Source organism: Meleagris gallopavo, chromosome 13 (assembly GCF_905368555.1).
Source record: "Meleagris gallopavo chromosome 13, MGAL_WU_HG_1.1, whole genome shotgun sequence".
NCBI lineage: Eukaryota > Metazoa > Chordata > Aves > Galliformes > Phasianidae > Meleagris > Meleagris gallopavo.
In genome coordinates this window covers 18,324,608-18,336,563 of record NC_139416.1, presented here as the reverse complement: position 1 = coordinate 18,336,563, position 11,956 = coordinate 18,324,608, and the positions used below count along the sequence as shown (strand labels likewise).

The following is an 11,956-nucleotide window of genomic DNA, read 5'->3' as shown; positions in this document are numbered from 1 at the left end:
GAGGGGGAGGCGGCGGCGGGGCAGCGCGCCGCGGACTGGCGGCGGGGGAGGCGGGGGCTCGGCGCTCCGGGTAAGGACGAGGCGCGGGACCGCGGCGTGAGAACAGCGCGTTTATTGAGGCGGCCGGCGCTAAGTGCCGAACTTCTTCTGCTGCACGGGCGGCGGGAGCTCCGCGTTGATGTCCGCGGCGGGCCGCTCCACCGTCACCAGGCAGCGCTCATCCAGAAGGTCCGCGAACAGCAGCGGCTGCGGGCACAACGGTGTGAGTGCAGGGAACGCGGCAGAGTGCCGAGGGCAGCGGTCCCAAGGGCGCTCCATGGGGATGAGATGCACGCAGGGACCGCGCTGCTCACCTGGAACTTCTTGCAGATCTTGAAGGCGTGGAGCTGCCGGTGCCGGGCAGGCTCCGAGAGCTGCTTCAGGGTGCTCTGGTTCACCAGCAGGGCGTTGTTGTCGGGCAGGGGCTGCGAGCACGGCCCGTGTCAGTGCTGCAGCTCGGGCACCAAGCCCTGTGCTCACCCCCTGCAGTGCTGCACAATACCCGCCCTTCCCTTTGAACCAGCACAAGCAGCCCCTGCGAAGCCCCAGCAGTGCCCTTCTCAGCTCACCAGAGACTTGTCAAGGACACACAGCATGTAGACATCATGCAGCAGGATCTGCGAGGTGTTCTTGGGGTTGAAGGCGATGTGGGTGATGGGCGAGTCCCTCTCCAGCCAGAGCCTGTGCAGCCCGCTGTTCTGCACCGAGCGGCTCCAGGCCGTGTACTGCTTCTCAGGGATGCTGAACTCAAAGAGCTGTGGGGCAGGAGAGAAGGTCCCCATCATCAGCCCAATGCCAACACACAGCCGATCCCAAGCAGCACGGGGCTGCCGCAGGCACAGCTCCCACCTGCTGGTCCGAGTAGGAGATAAAAAGGTTGTTGGTTGCTGGGTGGATGGCGAGGGCTGTCACCGCGCAGCTGTAGGTGGGCACCGTGCAGTGGTGCTGAAAGGCAGAAAGACAACACTCTGCCCCACGTGTCCTCTGCCACCCACCGGGATCCTCCCCAGTGCCCAGCTCCAGGGAAACCGCAGAGGACCCCACACAGAGCCCTGCCTGTACCTTGAAGTGTTTCAGGCTGTAGACGTGCACCTCCCAGTCCCCGCTGACCGCAGCCAGCCAGTTCCCATCAGCGCTCGATGCCAGCAGGTAGACAGCTTCCCGGGTTCCTGAACAACACACACACAAATGCTACACAGACACAAGAAACCCTTAAACTACTCCAAGGTGTCCCAGATCTAGGGCAGCACCCTCGGCCATGTGCCCACAGGGGCCACGGTGCCTGCTTCCTACCTGCAGGTGGGCGCAGCGTGTGCAGGTGTTTGCAGCCCCCCGGTTCCAACAGCTGCACCACATGGACAGAGCCTCTGTCAGAGGCGATGAAGAGTCTGCCTGAGTCGGAAGCACACTGCAGCTGGTAGGCTGGGAGCAGCAGCTTGGGCACGCCAGGGACCTTGCAGGTAGAGAAGGCAGCATTGGCAGTCACACTGCTGACGAGCAGCCCTGCTGCTGCTGACCCACGCACTGCGTCACCAGCAGCCCCAGCTCCCTGTGAGCCCCCCCAGCTCTCACCTTCTTGATGCTGATGTTGTCGCCCTCGTGCTGCACACGGTAGAGGTGGAAGCGAGAGGCAGTGCTGTAGGCAATCCAGCTGCCACAGGGTGAGACGCAGCTGCAGTAGATGTGCTCAGGACCCTGGAGATGTGGAGGTGCTGAGTGGGGTCTGCAGAGCACCCTGGCACCTGCAGCTTGGCCATCGGAGGAAGCAAAGCTGCCAAGCACGGATGCCAACCCCAGTTCAGCCTTACCTTGCTCTTGAGCTGCAAGAGGTGTTCTGGCATGCGGCTCAAGGGAAGGACCTCTCCATCCTTTCCTGGAATGACAACCAAACATCAGCAACAACAGAAACCACGCAGGCCCTAAGAGGCGGGTGAGAATGGCAGGGGACCCAGGGGGCGTGGTGCCAGACACCAGGATGGATCCAGACCCTTCCCTGGCTGCCTCAAGGCTAAGTTCCTCAGGGCACCATCCAGTTCAGCAAGAAGAGTATGTTGCCAGCAGCAGCACCATGGTCCTGCACAGCACTGGGTAACACAGCCATAAGCAGAGCTGGGCTGCACCATTCCTCTGCTGCCCTGGCAGATTGCACCCTGTAGTCCTTCAGACATTGCCCTGGGGTTAAACACAGAGGTCTGTACCCAACAGCCACCTGCAGACGTACCAGTTTTATTAGTAGAGCCAAGTCTCCAGAGCTCCAGGTGCTGGGAGAACTGGAAGAGGAGGAGCCGGGCTTTCCTGGCACAGGAGACAAGGCGTCGCTGCAGGCAGAAACGGGCACATTATCATGGACCACAGCTTGGCAGAAAGGGCAAGGCCAAAGCCTCAACGGCTTGGGCTGCCAGCAAGGAACAGCTCAGGTTCTATGGGATGAGAACCAGGAGAAGGAGCCGCAGCAGGACCAGTAGGACAGGCTCATCAACTCAACTCTACTCATCATCTCACTGCATTACAGGAGCCCACAGGCGTGGGCCAGCGCCAGGAGGGGACCCAGCGGGGCAGGCAGGGCCTGGCTGCTCCCACAGAGCTCACCTCATGGCCCCAGGAGCCATCATGGGACCCTGCTTAGAGCCACACTCACGTGGGGAAGGGTGAACTTCCTCAGCACTGCGTCGTAGCTCTTCTTCTGCACCTTCTCCATGAGCGGGCGGATCACCAGCTGGGCATCCAGGCCTGAAAACCAAGCGGAGCTCATACAAGCAAGTACTGGGGGGGGGGGACTTCACCCATTGAGCTCCTCCACACAGCCCTCACCTCCAGAGATGAGAGCTGTCGGGGTGTGCACCACAGCTCGCACGTCGTGAGTGTGATGTTGGAATGGCTTCGTCTTCACCCAGCGCTTCTCCTGGCCGCCTGTCTTCACTGGCAGCAGCTGGAACTGGTAGGTAGCCCCTGCCGAGGTGCCCACCACAATGCTGTCCTCTTCCTGGGAAAAAGAGAGGGCTGTTGATCACAGGGCACAGAGATGGATATCACCTGGGTGCTGGCACTGCTGTCCTGACCCAGGGTGACCTCACCTCCGACACAGCCAGTGAAAGGGCAGCTGAGGTGCTGACAGTGTGGGAGTCCTGCAGAGTCCCTCGCTCCCAGTCCCAAAACTGCACTCTCCCAAATGAGTCTGAGCTGATGATGGTGCCACTGGACAGGAAGGCGATGCTCCACACAACGCACTCACGCTTCTTGGACTTTGGCACATGATAGTTCACCATGATCCTCTGGGCTGTTCGGCCTGAGGTAGGGAAGGGTTGTTCAAGATGGGGAGAGAGTGGGATGATCTCAGGCTCCTCACTTTGTCCTTTCCCTGTGTCCTGTGAGCTGCAGGACTCTCAGGCAGTGCCAGGCACACATCCCAGAGCATAGACTTGTGGCTGCTGATGGTGCCCCAGGACAGGGGACACCGCAGGCTCCCCCTGAAGGCAGCTCCAAGGAGCGATGCCCCTCTCCAAGCAGTTCATTACCTGAGCGGACATCAAGCACACGGATGAAGTTGATGGAGCCAGCTGCCAGGTGGGTCCCCGAGGGGTGCCAGGAGAGGCACAGCACACGTCCTGTAGAGACAGAAGCTCCAGGTGTGCTCCAGGGCACAACAGCCTCTCAGTGTCCAGAATGGTACAAGGAGTAGACAAGGGGATGGCCCTGCAGAGCCCCCCACACTCACCTTTTTGCCGGTCCAGGTTCTTCTCAAACTGAACACCTCCAGGCACCACCTGGAAGAGCTTCACCGAGCCATCCTCACAGCCAATCTAGAGATTGGGGGGGGTAAGGATCAGCTCCTGGGGGTGGCAGCTCCTCTGCCATTGTGAGCCCCATCCCTGCTGCTCACCGCCAGCTGTGTGCCGTCGTTGTTGGCAGCCATGCTCCAGATGGGTCCCCCGAAGCCATCGACAGCGTAGGCCGGGTGCAGCCGCTCCAGGTCATACTCAGTGATGTCCCCACACAAGCCGGCCCCAAAGAGCCGCTCTCCTGCTGCCCAGCACAGCGCTTCCACCGAGCGTGTCTGGTGCCCGGGGATGGCCTAGGGAAGCAGGCCCCATCACCACAGCTCCGCTCCACCTGTATCCCCACCACCCCTAACCCTGTGACCGCTGGTTCCCTGCTGCTTCTCCCCTGTCACCCCACACCCCGGTTCCTCCCGAGTTCCTGTTAACACTCCAGACTTGCTCTTCCCGATGACCCCCGGTTCCACACTGTCACATGACCCGGTCCTCCACCATCACCCTCCATTCACCATCCCCTCCATTCACCCCCGGTTCCCCTCTATCACTCCACCCAGTTCTCCCCTTCGTTCCCCTCAGCCCCCAGCCCAGTTCTCCCTGCTCTCCCTCCGTCTCCCCTCCATCACCCAGACCCGCTCCCCCCTCCTGCCTTCCCCCCCAGACTCCCACCACCACCACCCGGCCCGGTCCTCCCCGTTCTCCCCGCATTCCCCCGCGACCACCTAGCCCTGTCCTCCCCGTTCTCGGCCGCAGCCCACCTTCTCCATGAAGTAATTAGCGGCGAAGTTGTACACCTCGACGGCGCCGTCGGTGCGGGCGAGCGCCAGGCGGCAGCCGCGGTGCTGGTAGGCCATGCAGCGCACGCCGGCGGGCACCAGCCCGAAGAACCGCACGCGGTGCACCTCAAACTCCCCCATCGCGGCTGCCGACCCCGCTCCGCTCCGCCCCGCCGGGCCCCACGTGCGGCGCCGCGCTCCCGGAAGCGGAAGTGATCCCCAGTACCCGGAAGCGGAAGTGCGGAGCGGAACGGCGGGAGATTCGGGTGTGCCGGGCGGTGGGAGCGGAGCTGGGGGTGCGGAGCGAGGCGGGCAGCACCCAGCCAGACGGAACAACGGGGCGGGCAAAGGGCTGCGCGCACGGGGGGGCACGGGAAGGGCTGAGAGTGTGGGTGGGGCACGGGGCTCCAGGAGACACGGGGGGGCCGGTGCGATTTTGGGGTACAGGGCTCTGGGCGTAGAGGATTCGGTGGGGTGTGGGCATGGGGAGGAATTTAGAGCGTGGGGAGGACATCAAGGCATAGGGAGCAGCTGGATATGATGGGAGGTATGGCGCTCGGAGCTCCGCGGATTTGGTGGGGTGTGGGGTTATGGGGGAGCTCGGGGCATGGGTGGGGAAGCAAGGCACGGGGGGCAGCTGAATGTAGTGGGGCTTTGAATGGAGTTGGGGGTATGGGAACGTTGGGCTTAGTAGATTCATTGGGACATAGAAAAGGATCATGGCACAGGGGACGTGGGAGTGTTCAGGGCATGGGTTTGAGGCGATGGGGGTCCCAGTGCCACGCAGCCTGAGGGCTCTTCCCATCCCCTTGCAGTGACAGCAGCTCTGCAGAGCCCACGTTATGGTGCAGCTTGTTATCTCCAGGTGAGTGGGGGCCTGGGCCTGCCATGCTTGTGTACCCTGTGCCTGGAGGGTGACACCGCTCCTCTCCCTGGCAGTGCTGGTGCAGGCAGCCTGGAGCGCTGGGTGCTGGTGGAGCTGCAGGGAGAGGTGGAGCCGCGTGGTGGCGGTGCGCTGCCCGGGAGTCTGCTGGGAGACCTGCACTATACACGTGAGGTGAGCAGCCCTCTTTGAACCCGGGCTGTGGGATGGCGGTGCCCACAGGGCCATCCTCACCCCATTCCTCCCACGCAGGGCATCCCCGTGCTCATTGTGGGCCACCACATCCTCTATGGGAAGGTGGTGCAGCTGGAGAAGCCCTTTGCTGTCCTGATGAAGCAGGCAGCCGACCCTGCAGGGACGCGCTACGCTGTTACTGCCCTCATCAGGACCAAGCTGCTCTTCAAAACACGGCCCAAGCCCATCATCACCAATGTGCCCAAGAAGGTGTGAGGACACAGACCTACTGCCACGGGAGCAATGCTGTTCCCTTGCTGTGACACTGCTGAGGACAGCTGGGGCACGAACACAGCGCCCACCTTAGGCAAGGGGCATCCTGCAGGGCCAGGCTGTGCCCCTAACGGGGGCTGCTCATGGTTGCCACCAGCACTGCCTCAAGCACCAGAACTCAGCTCTGCAGCCATCGTGCTGCCAGCTCTGCCCATCCTCCTGCCTGTGCCAGGATGGCTTGGGCACACTCTCAAGCTGGCTGCCTCCTCATGTTCCCATCCAAAGTCACCCCTGCAGCCAGCAGAGCTGCAGACAGGGTTTACCACTTCTGTTTTAGCACCTTTCCCCCTCGAGTCTCCCCAGACCTGGGAGCCCCTGTGGAGTTGGGCAGGGGGAGCAGGGATAACACACCATCTTTTCTCTGTGCAAGTCTTTATTGTGTCAAATCCACCAGGATATAAAAAACAGACCTCTCAAAATATGAAAAAAATAGGAGTTTAAAAATAAATAGATTTACAAACAATCGGCAATAAAGTGTAAATACGAAAAGAGCTACAAAAGTCTCCTAAAAAATCCCATCTTAAATAAAAAGCCTCACTTGTAGAAAGGTTCTAGCCCTGAAAAGAGGGCCCAGGGGAGATGGCCGTAGGTATACCCAGGAGGACCCAGTGGGCAGGGAAAGGCTGGGAACTGGCTCTTCCCGCCCTCCTCTGCATGCCCAGGCCTAAAACCCAGCGCCTCCCCGCTGTCTAGACGGATGCCAGGTTCCCTCCTCGCTTCCAGAGCTAGGGGGCAGAGGAGGGGCGGTGGAGAAGGCAGCTGGCATGAAGCCGGGACGTGGTTGGCTTTATGGGGCCGTGGGCTGGCCGGACCATCAGCAGCTCACGCTCCAGCTGACCCACGGCCTGGTTTTCCTGCTTCTGCCCAGGCTGTGGGCACAAAAATGGAGTGCCAGTGCCCCCTCCACATGCTCTTTGGCAAAGCACAACGGAGGAGCTGCCCTCCTGGGGCAGCCAGATCCCCAGAATGGAGTTGGAGGGAGCTGTGGGTACATGCCCGCACATACACAGCCATGGGGATGGGGGTGGGTGGCTTTTGGGGACATTCAGAGCTCCATGGAGACAGAGCAGGGGATGCTGAGCCCCCATAGGTGGGCCCAGCTGGCAGCACCAGCCAGCGGTGCCTGGCACTGGCACAGCACCTGAGCGACATGGTGCCAATGTTGGGATGAAATCCAATTTCTGTCCCTAAATCATGGCAGACAAGGGGCTGAGCCTGCAGCCGGCTCCTGCCCATGCAGGGGCTGCACAGGGATGGTGGGGAAAAAATCCTGGGGCGCAGCAACCCCAGCAGCATTGAGCATCACAGCTCAGCACCTGGCTGGACACATGGGGTCCATCCTCACAGTACCACGAGGGGGACATCGGGGGTCCCAGGAAAGCACCAAAGGATGGGGCCCAGCAGGGCAGGGGGAGCCCAACCAGCAGAGCTCCCGCTGTGCCCTCGCACCAAGGCAGCGAAATGCTCAGCGTGGCACAAGGAAGGACCCTGCAGCACCAAGGCTGTGCCAAGCACAGCTCCAGACAGCCCCGGCGCGGCCGCTAGCACCCCCGGGGCTGAGTTTTACAGAAAACAACAAAAAAATGAAAAATAATTAAAAAGAAAAAAAAAGAAAACAACCACAATAAAAAAAAAAAAGCAAGACTTGATCACAAATGCTGACCTTGGGGGGCACTCAGTGCTGCCGCACGCAGGGAGCAGCAGCCGGATGGCCACCGCTGGGTCAGCGCCAACTGCAAGGGGACCCATGGCGTCCTCACACCTCGGCAAAGACCAACCCGCACTGCTCCTGCCGCTTCCCGCAGCGCCGGGCCACCATGGCCAAGTAGAGCGTCAGCAGGGCCACCCAGTAGCAGGCGTAGAGGACGGCACCCGAGACGAGGAAAGCAACCTCGGTGTCGCTGAGCAGGTCCTGGCTGTAGGCTGTGTAGGCCAGGCCGCCCAGCAGCACGGCCGCCCACACCGACACCGGCAGCAGCCCCACAAAGTTGACCACGATGGTGCGGCGGCCCGACGTGCCCCAGCCTGACTTGTTGATGGTGGCGATGGCAAACATCTTGGCGGGCAGCAGGCTGGACATGTAGAGCAGGGCGTAGAGGGAGACGAAGATCATCTCAGCGCTGCCACGCAGGAAGCAGGCATAGGTAGCCTTGATGATGCCCACCAGCTGCACCGTCAGCAGGAAGAGGAGGATGTTCCAGATGCGCCCGCGGTAGAAAAGCTGGATGACGGTGGCGATGAGGAAGAAGGGGAAGAAGCCGGTCACCACCGACTCGTAGGTCATCCAGAGGTGGTGCTTGTGGAACCACAGCGCGTTGTAGAGCCACTCACGGAAGTAGGACTTGCTCCAGCGGGTCTGTTGGTTGAGCCAGCGCAGGTAGCGTGTCGGCGTCTCCGTCAGGCAGCGGGAGCGTGCCGTGTACTTGGTCTGGTAGCCCAGGCTGAGCACGCGGTTGGTGAGATGCCGGTCGTCCCCAAAGCTGCACTTGGTGCCCAGGAAGGTCTGGTGGTACCAGTCCTCCAGGAACTGCTGCAGCAGCGCGTTGCGGTACATGCCCAGCGGGCCGCTGATGCACTGCACGCAGCCGAAGTAGGACTGGCAGGCACGCTCCACGTTGAAGGCCATCCAGTACCGCACGCTGCTCAGGAAGGAGATCCACGAGTCGTACTTGTTCAGGATCTGCGGAGGAGATGGGGTCAGTGCCACCAGTGCAAGAGCGGTGCCCCGTGCACCCCCGCCCTGCCCCACCGCCGTACCTGGACATCGCCACCGACGCCACCGACGCGGGGGTCGGCCTCCAGGATGCGGAGCATCTCGGTGGTGCAGGCGGGGTCCAGCACCGTGTCTGAGTCACACACCTGGGGGCAGAGGCAACGTCGAGCCCCGCTCCGCCGCCCACGCGCGCCCGGCAGACAGCCCAGCCCCAGCCGGGCAAGCCTGAGCCGCGGCCGGCGAGACGAGGCAGAGCCTACAGAGCAGCGGGCGGTGAGGGGAGCAGAGCGCTCCGCTGTGCCGGACACCACTGCCCCAGGACACCCAGTTCTGGTCAATGGCATCGCGGCGGGACACCCCAGCCGACCCCAACCCAGGCATGGGGGTCTGGGCCCCATGCGGTGCTGCACGGTGTCCCCCGGGTGACACCCGCACGCAGCAAGGGATGCACCAAGGAAGCAACACTGAGCTCTCCCGTGCGGCGCTGCACCCCGCAGGCCCCCAGATCACCCCGCGTGTCCCCCCCTCCCGCCTGGATCCCACATCCACCTGGATGTAGTCCACGGAGTCTCCGAGCGCCCGGAAGGCCGTGTACATCACCTCGCGCTTCCCGCCCCACTTCTGCAGGATGCAGGAGTACGTGGTGCTGCGCACCAGAGCCTGCACATGGGCCAGCCCTTCCTGCAGCCCAGCCTCCGTCTCGCCCTCGCCCCATGCGTGGAAGTTACTCCTCCAGACGTAGCTGCCCACACGCTCAGAGCCCATCACGTCGTGGAAGATGTCCAGCATGTAGGTGTCGTCCGGGCCGTTGCCGTCCACCACCATCACCACTTTGAGGTCAGGGAAGGCGATGCGCTTGACGGAGTGCAGGCACTTCTTCAGGTAATCGGGATCCTCCTGGTAGGCGGCGATGCAGAGGGCCACTGAGCGGCCCAACCGCACCGGCTGTCCCTCAGCCCTCATGCGTCGGTGCTCCAGGAAAGCGAAAAGGCTCTGGATGAAGAGGTGCAGCCCCAGGATGGCCCCGTAGAGCCCAAAGGAGAGGTAGTGCTTCTCCGTGTGGATGAACTGGTACCCGGTGACATAGGCGGCCAGGATGCCCCCCAGTACCGCCAGCGCAAAGAGGCTGGTCCCGACGACACGCAGCGCCGTGGAGAGGCTCACTGGCATCTGGGTGGGATGGGACAGTCAGGGCACGGCCACCACCCAGGGAGCAGCGCGATGCAGGCACAGTGACCGGGTGGTCTCCCAGCCCACGTGAACCTCATCCCCATGCAGACATCGCTTTTGGGATTTCCCCCCCCGCAGCCCTGCAGGGCTGGGCTGGAGGACAGGGAAGGGCACGAGGACAACGGGCAGTGGGCTGACCCCAGGGGGCAGGCACAGCCCCGGGACCCCCGGTCCTCGTACTGCGGGACCCGGCTCGGCCCCTCCCTGGTCCCCCACCCCAACTGTGGGACGGGGACTGCGCCGCGGGGCCGGGGGAGCCCGGGGCTGAGGGAGGGGGCGGGAGCGGGCAGCGCTTGCCGGGGGCTCCGCAGTGCCCCGCCGCTCCCGGTCCTCCCCCGCCCCGCGGCCCCCGGTGCCGCTCCGCGCTGTGGGGGGGCCGCGGGCGGTCCTGCAGAGCCGCGGGGGCGGAGGAGCCCCGGGCTGGTACCGGCGGGGCTGGGAGGGAGGGAGGAAGGAGGAGGGGAGGGACCGTACCGGGACTCACCGTGCTGCTACCGGTGCGGGTACCGGTGCCGGTGGTGCCGTTCGCCCCGGCCGCCGCCGCCGCCGCTGCTGTGCGCCCGGCCCGGCCCGCGCGGCCGCTTTATACCGCGGCGGGGCCGGCACCGCCCGCAGCCCGCGGGGTCTCCGCCCGGCACCGGGACCGGCACCCCCGGCACCAGCACCCCCGGCACCACCCCCTGCCCCGCCCGCAGCCCCCGGGACCCGCCCGGCACCGGCCCCGCACTGCGGGATGCACCGGGCGCCGGGTCCGTCCCCACCCGTCAGCCGGGAACAGCGCTGGGAAACCCGGGGACACCGCGCTATCAGCCCCGTGCCATCCTCCCGGACCCTCCCCCCCTCCTCGCGTCCCCCCCGTAGCCATCAGCCACCCCCTCCCGGGGACACACGGGGACACCTCGTGCTGTCATTCTGTCCCTTTCCCCCCTCAAGAGCGGGAGCCCTGCGTCCATCACACGCGATGTCCCCATGCCAGGCTGACGGCAGGGCACCGCCAGCCCCGGAATGGACCCCTCCGAGCCGCAGCCTTTCCTCTTTGGGCTCAGATCCCGCACTTTTGGGTTCCTCCCAGGCTGGGTGCAGGGCTCGGTGCCGCCCTCCAAGGGGACACTCCCTGGGCGGACCCCGGGGGTCCCCCGCGCACGGTGGGGCAGGGACGAGCTGGGACCCCCGCACGGCTGTCGGGCTCCCACGTGGCACCAAATGGTCACATCTGTGTCCCTGCTGATGGGGCACGGGGTGTCCCGGCACTGCAGGTGGCAGGGAAGGGACGGGGACAGGAGGGTGCACACCCGCGCCCCGCTGCAGGTGCCCAGGCTGGGGTTATGCTGCGGCCCCGTTACCTTTCAGTGTGATCGCAGCTCCCGGGTGCTCTCCCCGCACGAGTGCTTCCCAAGGTATAAATAAAATTTCCTCCTCCTCCGGCACAGAAATCTCCTTGTTCGCAGCGGCAGAATTGCAGTCAGACGCCCAGGGAGCTGCATTAATACAGACTTCTCATTCAAACCCTTCCTCTGGCCGTCTGCTCCAGGCCCTGGCAAAGCACAGCCGGTATGGCAGCATCCCGGCGTGCGCCCGCAGCCCAACGCCGGCACCGGCTGGCAGCGGTGACAGCGCAGAGGAGCGCCGGTCCGCCAACGAGGACAATGCGCTCCTGGCCACGCACACACCCAGTACGGCACGGCACGGCACGGCACGGCACAGCACGGTGCTGGTGGCTTTGCCGGGGGTGGGGATGCAGCCCGGTACCCCAACCTTGCAAGGCTGTGGTGCAGCAGCACCGTGCACCCCTGGCTGGGGATGGCTGGAACATTGGTTTGCTGCAGGGTGCCGGACCCCCGGGTACCCTGCTGCGATCCTGCAGCCCCCTGCCCTGTTCACCCACTCTGCCCAGGATGTGCAGTGATGCTGCAGGTTTGAGGTGTCCCCTTTGCTGGGGTACCCCTGGGGGCTGCCCTGACAGAGGGAGAGGACTGACTCCAGTGCTGGAATGCCCCCAAACAGTGGTGTACTGCGAGGGCCTGCAGCCCCCTCA

The 11,956-nt window shown here is 64.0% G+C and overlaps 3 protein-coding genes across 5 annotated transcripts; 1 reads left to right on the top strand and 2 right to left on the bottom strand.

The window, feature by feature from the left end:
- Positions 1–97: 97 nt before the first annotated feature.
- Positions 98–4,819, bottom strand: UTP4 (UTP4 small subunit processome component). Its single transcript, XM_085234567.1, has 16 exons — positions 4,571–4,819; positions 3,920–4,111; positions 3,755–3,839; positions 3,560–3,644; positions 3,114–3,330; positions 2,851–3,022; positions 2,678–2,769; positions 2,261–2,357; positions 1,848–1,912; positions 1,612–1,734; positions 1,333–1,492; positions 1,102–1,208; positions 889–984; positions 609–794; positions 354–464; positions 98–246 (listed from the first exon to the last, which is right to left on the bottom strand). The coding sequence occupies exons 1-16, from the start codon at positions 4,727–4,729 to the stop codon at positions 130–132; spliced, it is 2,064 nt and encodes a 687-aa protein (XP_085090693.1). The 5' UTR covers positions 4,730–4,819; the 3' UTR covers positions 98–129.
- Positions 4,780–6,467, top strand: CHTF8 (chromosome transmission fidelity factor 8). 3 transcript variants are annotated; one of them, XM_003209894.5, is made up of 4 exons: positions 4,780–4,884; positions 5,404–5,453; positions 5,528–5,645; positions 5,724–6,467. In XM_003209894.5, exons 2-4 carry the CDS (start codon positions 5,431–5,433, stop codon positions 5,919–5,921), a joined length of 339 nt encoding a protein of 112 aa, XP_003209942.1. In that variant the 5' UTR covers positions 4,780–4,884; positions 5,404–5,430; the 3' UTR covers positions 5,922–6,467. The 3 variants fall into 3 exon arrangements, with proteins under 3 accessions (XP_003209942.1, XP_019475396.1, XP_010716461.1); XM_019619851.2 differs by having other exon boundaries at positions 4,790–4,854; XM_010718159.3 differs by having other exon boundaries at positions 4,797–4,928.
- Positions 6,468–6,585: 118 nt separating this feature from the next.
- Positions 6,586–10,561, bottom strand: HAS3 (hyaluronan synthase 3). The gene is made up of 4 exons (XM_085234569.1): positions 10,406–10,561; positions 9,241–9,861; positions 8,736–8,837; positions 6,586–8,658 (listed from the first exon to the last, which is right to left on the bottom strand). The coding sequence occupies exons 2-4, from the start codon at positions 9,859–9,861 to the stop codon at positions 7,735–7,737; spliced, it is 1,647 nt and encodes a 548-aa protein (XP_085090695.1). The 5' UTR covers positions 10,406–10,561; the 3' UTR covers positions 6,586–7,734.
- Positions 10,562–11,956: the final 1,395 nt, after the last annotated feature.